The 17,001-nt window shown below is 38.1% G+C and overlaps 1 protein-coding gene and 1 long non-coding RNA gene across 7 annotated transcripts in view; one reads left to right on the top strand and one right to left on the bottom strand.

The window, feature by feature from the left end:
* TUSC3 (tumor suppressor candidate 3) overlaps window positions 1-17,001 on the bottom strand; it is a 223,779-nt gene that overhangs the window by 128,749 nt on the left and 78,029 nt on the right. For all 6 annotated transcript variants that reach the window (XR_011534289.1, XR_011534290.1, XM_070598600.1 and 3 more), the window contains one exon: window positions 15,120-15,289. Coding sequence is in view for 4 of the 6 variants with exons in the window: in XM_070598600.1 (XP_070454701.1) it covers window positions 15,120-15,289 (170 nt within the window). In the remaining 2 variants the exon portion in view is untranslated. The remainder of the gene's footprint in view (window positions 1-15,119; window positions 15,290-17,001) is intronic.
* LOC139080112 (uncharacterized) lies at window positions 3,229-11,419 on the top strand. Its single transcript, XR_011534291.1, has 3 exons — window positions 3,229-3,489; window positions 8,409-8,461; window positions 9,221-11,419. It is a non-coding gene; the product is annotated as an uncharacterized lncRNA (long non-coding RNA).

Here is a 17,001-nt window from a genome sequence, read left to right as displayed (position 1 = left end):
TACCAAGTATAGTCATGCACCACATAATAAAGTCTCAGTTAACAACAGACCACATATATGACCTTTGTCCCATAAGATTAGCGCCATGTAGCCTAGGTGTACAGTAGGCTGTACCATCTAGGTTTGTGTAAGTGCACTCTATGATGTCCACACAATGACAACATCGCCTAACGACGCAGTCCTCAGAACATATCACTGTCGTTAAGTGATTCATGACTGTACAACACCTGATAGCCCAATTTTGGGGTTGGTCAACTTGGACTGGATGAGTAATAAGATGAGAAGGGTCTAATAAGCCCTGCTTATTAAATGGAAATGGTATATTCAGGAGTGCAACTGACCTGGCCATAGTAACCTATAGTAAAATACAAAAAAGGTAAAAGAAAGAGTAACTTTTTGGGGAGAAACCTTATCCCCTGTCAGTACCTGAAGCAAAGCCAGTCGTTCAGTAGGACCCTCAATGCACAGAGGGTCCCCTAAATGGCGAGGCCTGGTTTACTAATGATTCCACTAAACTGAAACCTGATGACGTCTGCTGGACTGCTGTGGCTGTTCAGCCTCAAAAACAGGTATGTAATAGCAAACAAGAAGTGGTGTTCTGCTCAGTGAGCGGAACTCAAGGCAGTCCTCAGAGTTCTGACCAAGATTCTCTCGAATAAATACTTTTGCTACATTTTTATTGCCTGTTGCCAATGCCCTAACCATATGGTCTGCCACTTGGAAAGACTGGCAGATTAGACCGGCAGGTTAAAGGTACCCCTCTTTGACGACATCAAAGGATTTTTGAGAAACAAATCATGCTTGCCAAATGGTTATTAATGGGTCACTAATGTAGATGCCAACAGTAAAGACCCATTATCTGATGAAATCAACTGAATCAAGCTGCTGATGGAGGCTGCACTGTCCAGATCGCCACCATTGCTACCAGGTTCCATTACCATGAACAGACATGACAAGGCACCACCGTCACAAACTGAGTACAAATTCATGCAGAAGCTACAATGCATACTGGACTTGGGACTCTTACCAAACGTGAACTGCTTACTTTGTGAAGCAGGAGGCCACAGTGGTCATCCATTTTTAGCAAACTGCCTATATTGGGCCTCTTATCTCTCGTAGCTACCATTGGCATCTCACCACTGTCAACACCTTTTCAGACTATAATGTCACAATTATAGTCTGATCAGCTAACTCCGGCCACTTCACTGTGACTTTTAAAACTAAACTGTGCTATATTTCTGGACGTCTGGTCTATTTACCGTCTGATAATACTGTGTCTTTTGCCACAAAAGCCAGCAAAACATGAGTCAATAGTCAAGGCGTTCAATAGTCATTCCATGCTTCCTACCATCTGCTAGTATCTTATATTGCTACATGCTAAAACAACCACCTCAAAAATAAACAGAAAAAGATTTAAGACTCTACTTCCTCCCCTCTTTCTATCCACACACCTTAATAAGGCAGTTTGACCACTAAATGCAACATCTCAAGAAAAGGTTCATCTCTTCTCAGCTGTTTCTCAAGTAATGATCAAGAGATGGAGAGGGGACATTATTTGGACCTATTTTGAGAACTCAGGATTCTGTTCTGACCATTCCCGGTCATGATGGTTCCTTCCTTTTCCCCCTGACAACTGCCTTCAGGAAGCTCAACTGGTAAATCCCCTGGGTTGCAGCCTGGTTAAAAAAGGGCGTAAGAGATTTAAACAATCTAGGTCAGTCACTGGAATCTCTTGCTGTACTGACATGGTCCTAGATGAGGAAAATGACTACTTGCTTGAGTATACTGAGCACCAAGCACTCCTGCAATAGCCCACACAGGCCACGGTGGAGGATATAATCAGTATCTACAAATTTCATAAAAATGCCCTTATCCCTCTAGTACCTGAGCCTTCAGATGAAAAGTCTCGGTGTGAAGAGGGAACAAGAGCAGAAAAGTGGAGTTATAGCTACTAGGATGGGAGATGCTGAGTTTACAGTGGGAGAGGGCAAGGAACAATCCCACTAGGTGAAGAGAGAACACCTCAAACCCTGGGAGATACAGTAAAGGGCGAGATTATGATCTCTTGTCTCTCAAAACCACTCTTGGAGACTTCCTCACAAGAAAAAAACACCCAGGTGCAGCTCTCTGAAACCATTCACGCACCTCAAACTTAAGCAACTGCTGGATCTGCCATCTTCCACCAGTGGACTCTGAATAAACTTTGATTGCCATTCTTCTTAAGCTTGAGGAATTAATTTACCGGAAACACTGGAAGACCCCAGCTACTGTGCTTCCATACAAACAACAATCAACCTTTCTGGATGTTTCTCTCAGCCCCATTACCATGGCCATTACTCAGGTCTTCCTGGGAGCAGACAAGGGATAGCCTGTTAGTGGCATGGGCAAATGGGACAGGTTAGATTATCCTCATGTGGGCTGTCTAAAATCATGGACACAGTTTAATCATTCAGACTGAGTTGGGGGACCCAAGGTCTACCACCCAGTCAAGAGACTACACTGAAGGCACTGTCAACCTGTGCCCCTTAAATGATGTAGGTCCCACTTGGGGAACTTCAATGATTGTAAGCAACACTTCTTGGGGCCACAATGTGCACTCGCAAGGGCTGTACTTCTCAGGTGGAAATCTAATACTGCCTTGTCATCCCTATCAATACCACGGTTAACTTATCTAACGATGGGTCATAAGAGACCATCTAGTGTTTAAGAAAGCATGTAGCCCTCAGGTCACTGCGGATCTCTCTCCAAAATAAGCCCACCCGCAGTTACTTGGGGGAACCCCCAGAGGGATAATTGACTCACACTTATGCATGCCCTGTGGGATATCTCTAGAATGAGAATCATCTAATTAGAAAAAGGTGGTGAATTTGTTTCCTAGGGCAGTTGTAACAAAATACCACAAACTAGACGGCTTAAAACAAAAAATTACGAAGGTTAGAAGTCTGAAAACAAGGTGTCAGGAGGGCCATGCTCCCTCTGAAACCTTTGGCAAGAATTCTTCCTGGCCTCTTCCCAGCTTCGGGTGGTGGCCATCAATCCTTGGTGTTCCTTGGCTTCCAGCTACATCACTCCAACCTCTGCCTCTGTCATCACAGGGCATTCTCCCTGTGTGTCTCTCTGCTCATCTTATAAGGATACCAGTCATATTGGATTATAGGTCCACCGCACCCCACTATGACTTCATCTTAACTATTTACATGTGCAATGACCCTATTTCCAAATATGGTCACATTCTGAGGTACTAGAGGTTAGTCCTTCAACATATCTTTTGTGGGGGGAGGGGTTCCACCCATAACAGATGGTTAGAAATTTGTTCCTAACCTTAGCTGAAGTGATCAATGATATCACCTTAGTCCTGGAAGTGATTCATGTCAGTCTCAACTCACTGGCCAGAGTTGTTCTGGATGAAAGAACTGTCCTAGACTTGCCCCTCGTGGACCAAGGCAGATCCTGCTACACCTGCATTGAGACCTCAGGCCAAGTGGAAAGGTCAGTACACTGAGACATAGAAGAGAAAGCGACAGAAGATTCCTAGGAGCATGGCTGAGGTCAATATGTAGGTTGGTCTCGTGTTGCCGGCGTGGTCCTCTTGATATTAGCCTTAATTAATACTGTTTTAAGAAAAGTTGAAAGAATCTGGAACTAGCCTTAGTCATTCAGATTAATCAGAGTGACCAACAGAGTGGCCTAATTCATGTGAAAAATTGCTTGACAACAATACAGTGTAGGACCAAAGGGAGGATATTGTTGAGAGACAGTGCCCATGGGCCTCTTTTGATCCTAGGTGATTTGATGAGTGTGCCAAAATCACAAGGCCCTGATGGTTTGTCCAATGGGGACTCTTTGCAGGATTGTTTATGTAGCTGGGAATTCTGAAAAGTGAGGTAATGGCATGCCAGAAAGGATCACATAGTCCTGTGATGCACCTGGTCGCTTCCAGACAAATTGTAGGCCTGCTTACTGGTTTCTGTTCAAGTGGCAAACTCCCCAGGCTCAAGGTTCTTCTTCTGCTCCAGCCCCTACTTTGTGTTCAGACTCCACCTGGCCCTTTGCATGAACCCATGGGACTTGGGCCTTAAGAAACCAGGGGAGTCTTGATGATACTCCTCCTACTGCTTTTGACGTGATTTACAAAGTCCTTTGTTCTGACCCAAGAGTCTCATGTCCTCTATCAGCATCCACAGAACTATGAAGGCTAACTTCCAGCTCTTCTAGCTCTCCTCCATAGGGTGAAATCCCTTCACTCAGCTACTGAGAGAGAAATAGTTCCAGATTAGTTCACAAAGCAAAATTCAACTTTATGCTGTATAAACATGTAACAAATGAATCGGAAGGACTATAAGAGAAGACAAAGGTAAATGCCAACAACATGAAAACATGAATTGTATTCTGATATCAGACAAGGTAGGTTTCAAACCCAAAAGAATTAAACGAGACAAATAAGAATGAACCACACATGAGATGGACTCAATCTCGTCAATTCTCCTCACTAAATATGCAAATTTAATGTAATCCCAACAGAAGTATCAACAAGCACTTTTCTGGAATCAAAGAAATTGGCTCTAAAGTTCATATGGGAAAATAAAAATGCAAGATCAACATGGAAAATACTGAAAAAGAATAATGAACAGAGACTATCATACCAAGTAATAAACTATAAAGTCTCCATGATTAAAACAATGCAATACTGGTAAATGAATAGATACATCAATGCAACAATTAAAAACAAAAAAAATAAACCCCAGTACATATATACAAATTTAGTGTATGATAAAGATAGCATCTCTAATCACTGGGGAAAAGATATACTTTTTAATAAATAGCATTGGAACAACTGTATAACTACTTGAAAAAAAGTAAGATCCTTATTCACACCATACACAAGAATATATTTTGTAGTGTAAATATAAAAATATATATAATGTAACCTTACAAACTGAGGTAGTCTGAATATTTATAGTCCCCCAAAATATCCATATCCTAATTCCCAGAACCTATAATTACGTTACCTCACATGGTAAAATGACTCTGTAGATGTCGTAATTTAGGATCTTGAGATGGGGATATATCCTAGATTGTCCAGATGGACCCAATGTCACAGGGTCTTTGTGAGAGAGAAACAGGAATGTCAGAGTCAGAAAGAAGGTGTGATGACAAGGCAGAGGTCAGAAAGAGAGAGAGAGAGAGAGAGAGAGAGAGAGAGAGAGAGAGATTTGAAGATGCTACACTAATGGCTTTGAAGATGGAAGATCAGGCCCTAAGTCAAGGAATGCAGGCAGCCCCTAGAAGTTAGAATGGCAAAGAAATGGACTCTCTCCTACAGCCTCCAGGGAGAATGCAGCCCCGCCCACACCTCGGTTTGAGCCCACTGAGACCCACTTTGTACTTCTTGCCTCCAGAACTGAATGATAAAAATTTATGTTGTTTTAAGCCGCTGAGTTTCTGGTAATTTGTTGTAGCAACAACAGGAAACCCTACATACATACAAACCCTACTAGAAATATATACAAACCCTATTAGAAAACTGGAGATATCCTCCAGAGAAGTGCTGTCCAAGACAAATGTAAGGCGAGCCATACATGTTATTTTTTAGCAGGTACATGAAAAAAAAATAAAAAGCAAAAGTGAAATTAATTTCAATAATTTATCTTACCTAACCCAATATACCCAAAATATTATTTCAATATATATCAATATAAAATTATCAATACAATATTTTGGGGTTTTTTTGTATTAAGTCTTCAGAATCCCCTGTAACCTAGGTATAGAGAGATCTTCGCCAACTACAACTCAAAATCCAGAAGCAACAGAATAAAATAATGGATAAATTCAACATCATTTAATATTAAAAAAATAACTGGACATAAAAACACAGAAACATCATAAGCAAATTCAAAAGACAAATGGCACACTGGGAGAAAACACTTGCAACCTGTACCACAGATAAAGGGCAAATCTCTTTGATATATAAATAGCTATTGACAACTGAGGGAAAAATTGAAGAGGAACAAAAGCGATGAACAGTTCACAGAAAATGATATAAACATGGCACTTAAAGGCATGAATAGATGCTTAATTTCAGAAAAGACGAAAAACAAAACTACACTGATACATCCTTTCTCACCTATATATTAACAAAAAGAAATCAATAGCTCATCACGCACTCTGTTTCAAGACTTGGAGAAACAGGTACTTTCATATATTGCTCATGGGAGTGCAAAATGGCACAGGCCTTCTGGATGAGAAGCTGACAACACCTAATAAAACTATATATGCATTTACACTATAACTCAGCAGCTCATTTCTAGGAATTTACTCTGAAGATACATCCCTACATATATAAAACAGAGGCACAAGATCATACGCTGTGGCATTTTTGTAAAGCAAAATATCAGAAAAAAATAAATCCCCATCCATAGGAAGCTGAGGAAATAAACTACAGCATATCCACAATGGATACACCAAATGCTAATAAATGATTACCAACAGGGGATCAGTGGGAATGGGGCAGAGGGGATAGGGGTGAGAGCGACATTTCTCAAAGTGTTCATTTTCATTTTTCTCCAAATTTATATATATATGCATGCATACATGTACGTACATATGTGCATGTGTGCGGATATACAGATCATGTAGGTGTTTTGCATATTTAAAAGGCAAAATTAAGTCAACAAAGTATAAACAAAGTATAAACAAAGCGAATTGTAAAAATGAATACAGAAACAAATGAACCTGACTGTACATCAAAATGAAAACATAACCAACAGAGAAAAGGACTAATTCAAGTAAGCTTTAAACACAATATTGTGATGTACATTCTCCTAAGGTTAAAGAAAAGGAACTGCACAGAAATTTGGAAGTCTAGTCACAGATTTGTTTTCAGACAACACATTGGTGTAATTCTGAAACTATTTTATATGCATTATAAAAGGGAGCAAATGAGCAAAGACATCAGTCTTGCTGGGATTCAGGTTTTCATTTTGGGAGAAAAGCGATAAAACTATGGAATAAGGGAAAGAGAGGAAGAACTCTGCCGTGCTAGCTTGGAAGAGGTGATAGCTAATTGAAGTCATAATTTATATATGTATACATACACACACACACACACACACACACACACACACACACACCCAGCTCTGTTTACTAAAAAGGGCTGAAGGCAATGATGCTACCCCAGCAGTAAAGAGTGTACCTAGCCCAGTTCTTACTTTCTAAATATCATTTCCTACCAAAAGGAACAAAGCCTCCTTGAAAAAAATGCTAATTGCAGTTACACAGTGGGGAAAGTATAAAGTAGGCTTAGAATGTCTTGTTGAGCCAGAAAGTGAAGACTAACGGAGGCATGTCAGGACACAGAAGTTGGTTTACACTGGTCACATTTAGGACAACTTGAACATGAAGAGAATAATTATAGAAATGGATTAGTGACTAAAACAAGAAACTTTGAGTGGAGACACTCAAAGTAAAAGGAAACAGTGAGGTAGGGAAAGCTCTCCTTTAGAGAAGGATACCAACTAACTAATATGTAAGGAATGACAGAATTTTTTTTTATTAAGATTATGATAGTTTACAACCTTGTGAAATTTCAGTTGTACATTATTGCTAGTCGTGTTGTAGGTGCACCACTTCACCCTTTGTGCCCTCTCCCACCCCGCCTTTCCCCTGGTAACCACCAATCAGTTCTCTTTGTCTATATGTTAACTTCTACCTATGAGTGGAAGGAATGACAGAATTTTTTAAAAAATCACCATTTCACAATAAATGACCAATGTAATATCAAATTCAAGCAAACAATATCAATGATGCTACAATCACTGAGTAAAAAAGTACTGAGAAACAGAATAGTCACGTTGTCAAAGTATCCCTCCTCTTAGCCTGCTCACCTCCCCCACATACTTATCACAGGGGAAGAAAGATGTACATAGAAAGATGTGGCGATCACCACCTTAACCAAGTGAGCCATTCCATGACTGGTACTCCAATGACCTAACACGATGTGCCTCCTGAGGCGATTCAGTAAGAAGTACACAAAAATCGCTATGGCACTCTTGTGAAAAATATACAACTGAACCTAATCATGAGGAAACAATCCGACAAATGCAAGCACGGGACACTACACAAGGCAAGTGGCCTGGATTCTTTAAAAAGACAAACAAAAAAAGGCAGTCAATGTCAAAAGTATGGAAATGTTATTGATTAAAAGGAACTTAAGAGGCATAACAATCAACTGCAATAGATGAACTCTGACAAGATCCCAAAGGGGAGGAAAAGGCTATAAAAGACATCTTGGAAACAAATGTAAAATTTAAATATGGACAGTATAATAAGAGTATATCATTGAATTAATGTCAATTCACTTAAAAGTGATAGTAATATTCTGATTATGTTCAAATGTCCTTTTCTTAAAGGAAGCATACTGAAGCGTTGAGCAGCGACACTTCATGATGGCCACAAGTTACAGGTACATTTGCTGATATGGGACTCATTTTTTACTTATATTAAAAAACAAAATCAAATGTGGCAAAGCGCTATTAATTAGTGAATCTTGGTAAAGGGTAGACTGGTGTTCTTGTATTACTGTTTCAATTTTCAGTAGGTTTGAAATTAAAAAGATGGGGGCTAAAGCTAGACTTTTATAAACAAAGAGTATAGACAACAGAGCTCAGAGAATGCTGCACTGCTGCAATGTCACACAGACAATCAGAGTTCATCGAAAATAGTAAGAGTGGAGATTATCCAATCTGAGGAAGACACACTTAGGAAGAAAGTTCATACAGTGAAGCTATATCATATGCCTTCATCTCAAGAAAATTAAACTAGATGGAGCTCAGCAATAACCCCAGATATCATTTTTATTAAACTGGTCGTGGACTCAATCAAGCCTGAAACAGTTATGTATTAACCAAGCCAGGGAAAGGGTATGTGAATGGCATGAGAGTCTGCCAGACTTTGACAAAGAAGTGAAATACTTCGTTCAGGCAGCCACGCACAGGAAAGAAGCTTAAGAATTAAGGTATAGAGAAATATTATCTAAGGAACCAAGGAAATTATAAGGGTTGTAGTCCTAAAACCATTTATAAAGTACTTACAAGTGCATTAAGTGATGTACAAGGGTAATTTTATCTATAGACAATTTCACCTTCTGTGCTCACTTTAGAATCTAATCACATAAGATGTGACCTTGCTTAATAAAATAAAAGCCTGATGAACTCTTTTCCAGAGTTTTGGCCAGCCACCTCCAACTCACCAGTCCCCGCTACGAGATGCTACTCTGAACAGCAGCTTTTCATGATCTAATGAGTTTAAGAAAGCCTGACTGATGGATCCCTGCCCTAAAAGATGAATAATCTTAGTTGGGAATGCAAAAGCAAAATGCACGTTACAGTTCACAGGGTGAAAGGAATGATGAGTATGTACACGTAAGGGAAGCATTAAACTCTAACAGCTGCAGAGTCACAAACCCCAGACCTGACAGGCACGAGCCGTGTGACTTTGGGTGAACTGTATGGCCTCTTAGCTTTGAAGTTCTCATCTATACAATGGATTTCTGCAGAACTACCTTTCAGAGCAGTGAGAAGGACATGAGATACTGTATACACAAACGACTTAACATAGGACCCCCAACAGTTCACACATAATAAACAATAATTTTATTTAGTTAGAGGAGGAACGATGTTAGCCAGTTAACATCTAATACGTCAATGGAATAATGTATTCACCCTCTTCTTTAAAATACCTTTGTAATTACTAATTTTATTTCATTTATTTAAACTCCAATAATATATTTATCTCTAACACATCACCAAAACTTTGATTATACATGCATCCTGCTTGATTATACACATACTTTTTTATTTTCCTTCATCTAGGCTTTTTTTTCTTACATCTGGTCATCCATAGTAAGAACCTTAGAAGAGGATATTTTGTTCTTAGAATTTTTAATGAGGTCTGGAAGAGATGAGCAATTTTGTGGTAGAATACATTTAAAAGATTAGCAACTATGGGAATATTCCCTACAGTACAATTTGATGAAGGAAGTTTGGAGTTAACGCTTACGGGTGGTGAGAATTGTATTGAGTGGTCTTAATTAACAACTTTATTTGGCCAAGGAGTTTTATGTTAGCGCTGAGGAAGGTGAGAATTGAATTCTGAAATTTGTGAATAAACTGACTGTGTGAAGGAAGGGCAGAAGGATTTGCTGAGATTGGCTTACGAGGAAGCCAATAGCTCATTCACCAGCCTCTCAAGAAAGAAAAGCAACTGGAGAATCTAAGTGTGAGTTAATCTAGAAGAGAACAACACTTTTCCTTAAAGAAAAGAAAAAAGCAGGAAAGTCTCACAAAGGAAAGTGCTAAGTTTTAAAAATTACAGCTATGAACTTTTCAATGATTCTATAGAATTATAAAAATTATAGCAGTACTATGGAAATGGCCCAAAATTACACTGACACAGAAGGAGTCAAGAGGATTTAATTCATGCTTAAAAAAAAAGATGGCTGCTGATGATAGGTTGCATTTCTCAATGAATCTACAACTCCCTTTGAGGCTGAACTTATAATATAGGAATATAATTTGAATATTTTACCTTAAAATTTTTTCGTGAAACTCCTTTTTACCTTTCATTTTAGTTGTTACTTACCTTGAGGTCTCTTTGAGCCACTCTGCCCACTATCATGTGGGTCACAGTTAGTACTCTCTTGGCTCAGTGACAGTAAATTTCAGACCACTGTTCAACCACACTTTTTTAACAGATCGTCCTTTGAAATTTATACTATAAATTTATCATCTCCATCTAACAAACTCCAAGGCATCTCTCTATCAGGTCACTGATTTTTTTTCCTCTCCAGTTCCATTATCATCTTGAGTAGTTTCAACATCCATGTTTATAAGCTAGACATTACCACAACCTTATTGTTCCTCAGACTTCTCTACATCAACAATCATCTACACTATACTTCAGAAACTTACATATTTATTAAACAAACCCTTTACAACAACTTCCTAATTTTCAATCCCATCTTACTTTTACACAAAACCTGTTCTCCACACATGAAAATCTAGCTTAATTCTATCACACCTAGTTTATTACTCAGCTGTCCCCTGGCTTCTTCTGACCCCCTCATCCAACTTTGAACCTATAGCTACATATTTCAAATATACTCTCACTAGCACTCTCAAATCATTTACCTAATCCACTTCATACCACACACCAAACATGTTAATCCCTAAGGAGGGTGTTCCTGCTCTTAAATTTCTGAGTATTGAGGAAGAAAATCATTTAATTCTACAGATTCTTCACTAAGCATTGGGTATTCCAGTTCCAGAAAGGATCTTCAATGCTATATGGTCATCCAGCTAGTTAAGCCTTCCCAGTCCCATTGCTCCTCAATGAAATAAATAAATAAAAGCTCTGAATCCCAAACCTGCTTCTTACCTTCCCTCTCTCTACAGAGGTTGCACATTGGAATTATCTAGATCATATTTTTTAACACGTCAAGACCTTGGCCCCACCCCAAAACAATTAAATCAGGATGCTTGGGTATGGGAACCGTACGCCTGCTCTACACTTTTTGTTTGCCTCTAAACCTTCACCTGTTCTTTCTTGCTCCTCTGACAACCCTATCCTCACCTTTATCCATGAATTATCTTAACTTTTACTAATAACTTCAATCTTTTTCTCTTACATCTAAAACTACTCTAAAATTTTAAAGTTTATTTTAAAATAGGCTGTAATAAATAAAGGTTATTTTGATCTAGTTGTCATTAAAAAATTAAGGCTTCAAACTAACAAATCACTTACTAACATAATGCATTAAGTAAAATAATGCCTAAAGGATGCACCATTTAATAGTATGTTATAGTTTATGTTATCAAAATACATATAATTTTATGCAACTGTGAAATAAATACTTCAATAATAAAGTCTTTCTACATTATAATTACAAAAAAAATGATTAATTATATTTCTTCTTAACGGTGGTGAATATAAGAAAACAATATATTCGATTTTTAGGAGCAAACAAATGACTTCCCTGAAGTACATATGGCATTATAGGATGCCAGAAGACATTTTGCATTTTTAGGAGAAACTGAACTGTTACACCAAAATGCCAATTAAGGTGGTATCTTTATCTGAATAGGGTTTTACAGCATCCCTTAAGGCACATACACCCTATCCATATGTGCCAGCCCAGTTCTGACAACAGTGTTAATGCTCACTTGGGTACTGGTCCTCAGATTTGATAGGAAGGGAACTCAGAAATACCTGAAGTGCTGTTTTTCAAAATACTTTTCCTTATCATCTTCTCTACCCATGCCCCAACATACACTCATTATTAGGTTATGATAAGATCCTTCCTGAAAACTTCAGAACACTGAAATTCCCTTTCTGAAAACTAGTCTGAGTGAAGCTGGGTTCTTTTTCCTTGACCCTTGTTATTAATAACTTCAGTTTCCACCTGAATTCAAAATGATTTAGCAATCTAAATAAAGTCTATAGATAAAGATACAACGTGGAGAGTCTGGATGTGGAGCCACCACCCAAAAAGTGTTTGTTGTTGAAAAGAAAAAGTGTTGAGCCAAAAAGAGCTAAGCAACCTGAATTGTCCTTAACCACTGAGGAAATGAAATAGGTAATTTAAAATCTCCAGACCCAGATGGTTTCAGTGAAAAATTCTATCAAACATTTAAAGAAGAACTAACACAATCTTCCAAAATTGCGCAATTTTACACAATCTTTACCAAAAAATAAACGAGGAGGGAACATTTACCAACTCATTTTATGAGGCCAGTATTATCCTGATACCAAAACTAGGAAAAGATAGCATAGATAATGAAAACCACAGATCAATATCTATCATGAACTTAGATGCAAAATTCTTCAACAAAATACAGCCATGCATCACTTAATGATGGGGCTATGTTCTGAGAAATATGTCGCTAGGCGATTTCATCATTGTGTGAACATCATAGAGTGTACTTACACAAACCTAGATGGTACAGCCTACTACACAGCTCGGCTACATGGTACTAATCTTATGGGACCACCGTCATATATGTGGTCCGTTGCTGACTAAAATGTCATTATGTGGTGCATGACTTACTAGCAAATAGAATCCAGCAATACATAAAAAGAAAAATATACCAAAGTCAGTCGGAATTTATTCCAAAAGCAAAGCTGGTTCAACATTCTGAAATCAATCGGTGTAAGCCACCATATCAACAGCATAAAGAAGAAGAATCATATCAATTCATGCCAAAAAAAGGTGACAAAGTCCAACACCCATTCATGATAAAAACTCTCAGCAAACTGGTAAAGAAGAACTTCCCCAACTTGACAAAGAACATCTACAAAAATCTTACAATTAATATCACTTAATGAAGGAAGACTGAATGCTTTTTCCCAAAGATCAGACCAAAACGTAAAACTATAAAATTAAAAAAAAAAAATGTAAGAGGAAAACTGCAGGATGCAGGACTGAGCAGAGTTCAATTTGACAACGAAAGTAAGAACTGTAAAAGGAGAAACTGACAAATTAGACTCATTAAATTGAAATCTGAAAAAGATTCTGTTATGAGCATGAAAAGATAAGCCATAGAGTAGGAGAAAATATTTAAATAATACATATCTGACAAAGAACTAATATCTACAATATATAAAGGACTCTCAAAACTCAGTTAAAAGAAATCCAATTAGAAATGGGCAAAAGACATGAACAGATATTTCACCAAAGAGGAGATATACAGATAACAAATAGGCTCATGAAAAGATGTTCAACACCATTAGCCATTAGCAAAATGCAAAATAAAACCACAATGAGATGTCACTACATACCTAGCAGAATAGCTAAAATAAAATAGTGACACCACCAAATGCAGGTGAGGATACGGAAAAACTACATCACCCATACACTGCTGGTGGGAATGCAAAATGACATAGCCACTCCTGGAAAACATTTCAGCAGTTTCTTATAAAGCTAAACACACAACTACCAATCAACCGAGCCATCCCACTCTTTGGCATTTACATCAGAGAAATGAAAACAAGTTCATACAAAAATCTGTATAAGAATGTTCATAGTAGTTATATTTGCAATAGCCAAAAACTAGAAATAACTCAGATGTCCTTTAATAGATGGTTAGACTGTGACACATCCACACTATGGAATATTATTCAACAATAAACTGTTGAAAAATGCAACTACTTGAATGGATTTTGAGGGAATTATGGTTTCAAGTAAAAAACCCAAAAGATCATACAGTGTATGATTAGATTTACATCACCTTCTTGAAATGATGAAATTATAGAAATGGAGAACAAATTTAGGAGGTGGGAAGTGGAACGAGGAGGTATGGCTACAAAGGGCAACAGGAGGAATTCTTACGGGGATGGAACTGTTCTGTACCTTAACTGTACCAATTCCAATATCCTGCTTGTGAGAGTGTACTATAGTTTTGCAAGACGTTACCACTGGGGACACTGGGTAAAAAGCATATAGGATCTCTCTGTATTATTTCTTACAATTGCAAGTGAACCTACAATTATCTCAAAATAAAAAGTTTAATTAAAAAAAAGCATTGTCACATATGTGTTATATTTGTACTTGTCCAAAATTTTTGGTATGTTCCTATTGAAAAATACTTCATTCATTTCAAATTGTTTACTTCCATACCACAGAGGAAACTTCTAATCACTGGAGACATTGAAAAGTAAACAGACTTCCTCAGGTAAAAGTGTGTCCTCTCTATTAAACCGTCAAAATAAAATATGCTTAAGGGGGTTACTCCATGGCCATAAGATATAATTAGGTGAACTACAAGGCAATATTTGAACCAAATTCTATCACATATTTACCTTTATACAGGACATAAAGAAACAAATCTGTTTTATGATTACATGTGGCTTGGTCAATAAGTATTTTACACAATAAAAGAACATTAGCCTATCAAACTCATTTTCTAGACTACAATGATTTTGAGCTTTTAAATGCACAAAGTTATAGGTGACTACAGCAATGAACAACTGTTTAATTCTATTATACACATTCATCTGAAATGTAATAAAATAAGTATATAAGCATGGGATAATAGCTTTTAAAATCTTTTAAATACAGAAATTACCTGCACACAGAACACTGCCGCTGAGGCTGAAGAGCGGTGAACATAACAATCATAGAGTAGTTTCGAGGTGGTGCCTTGATAAATTTTCGGAATTTATCACCATTCATTCGGAAGATCGAGCGCCTGGAACTCCACTCCATCAGCTGTTCTACTTTTTCGGCTAAAAGATTCTGCAATTAAACATAGGAATTTAAATTTACACAGGGTTAAAGCCATTCAGTTCGTATTTTATATAAACAGAATTACGTGAGATGGTATTTTACCCAAAATTAATTTCCGCTGAGAGTTCTTGTTTTGATGAATATATTGTTAATTGACCATATATGCATAAAATATTTCATTTTATTTTTCCTAATGGTCGCAAAGGTTTATAAAACAGCTATCAAAAGTAAAACAGACTTCCACTTCCAAAAAGATGTAATAGACATGTTTTTACCTAATCTTCCCACTAAATACAGCTAGAAACTCTGGTTATTACATAAAAAACAAGCACGAGAAGGTTCTGAAACTGGAGAGGAGGAGGACTGGCTAGAAACCTCAGAAATGAAGAATGACATGGCAGTGAGTTTCCTACGTCTTCTTTCTGCCTTTGCTAACCCAGTCTGGTGCTAGAGAAGTCAGCAATCCAAGAACTCCAATGGCTACAGACAAAAATAGCCCCAAGAAAACCCTACTCTCTAACCAAAGGACAAAGAAAGGGTCAACTTACTAAGACAAATAACTGCTCTACTCTAGCCAAACACCACAGAAAAAAACCCTGCAGTCCCACCAGCATCCTCACTGAATGAGTAGCCTCAACTAGACTGCAAATTTCCCTCCAAGTTTTAACATGCAACAACATGGAGGAATCTCATATACAAGGCTGAGTAAAAGAAACATGTACAAAAGAGTGCTGTATGATTCTATCTGTATTAAGGTCAAACCCAGGAAAAATTAATCTACTATGCTAAAAGTCAGGAGAGTTGCTAATCTGGAGCAGGCAGAGGGACAGAGGGGAGGCATAGCGACTGGGGGACAATACAAATGGAGCTGGGGTGCTAGTAAGACTCTGTTCTGAGGTGAGCGGTGAAGGTGGGAGGAAGTAACACTCTAACTCCTGTAGAGAATGCTCTTAGTCTTTAGATCAACTTACCTGGAAAAGTCTAAGAAGTAAAAACTTCATGGGGTTGTATTCCTACAGGAAAATCCCCTGTCCTTGGAAAACCAAGCCAGCATCAGCGTTCAGGGGAGAAAGGCCTGAATTGTGCCATTTAAGCAAGCTCCACACTAGAACTTAGGGAGAAATCTAATCTCCTCCCCCTCCCTCTCAAGTGAAAAAGTGAGTGCGGCTGCTCATGAATCACTCACAGAGACTGGGTGCGTATGCAAGAAGGGGAGAATGCAGAATGGTGCAGCCACCATGGAAAACAGTAGGGAGGTTCCCCTAAATTTTAGAAACAGAATTACCATGTCAGCCAGCAATCCCACTTCTGAGTATATATCCAAAAGAACTGAAATCAGAATCTCAAAGAGATATCTACACTCCCATGTTCATTGCAGCATTATTCACAATAGCCAAGATATGGAAACAACCCAAATATCCACTGGCAGATGAAGGGATAAAGAAAATGTGGTATGGGTGTGCAGATAGATAGACAGATAGATATACACACACAATGGAATATTGTTCAGTCTTAAAAAAGAAAGAAATGCTGCCATTTGCAACAATACGTATAAACACAGAAGACATGCTAGATGAAATGGGCCAGTAACAGAAGGACAAATACTGTAAGATTCCACTTATATTAAGTATCTAAAATAGTCAAACTCACAGAAGCAGAAAACAGAATGGTGGTTGCCAGGGGCTGGAGGGAGAGGGAAATGGGGAATTATTACTCAATGG

The sequence above is a fragment of the Equus przewalskii genome, chromosome 28 (assembly GCF_037783145.1).
Source record: "Equus przewalskii isolate Varuska chromosome 28, EquPr2, whole genome shotgun sequence".
Classification (NCBI taxonomy): Eukaryota; Metazoa; Chordata; class Mammalia; order Perissodactyla; family Equidae; genus Equus; species Equus przewalskii.
This window is presented reverse-complemented; position numbering and strand designations above follow the sequence as displayed.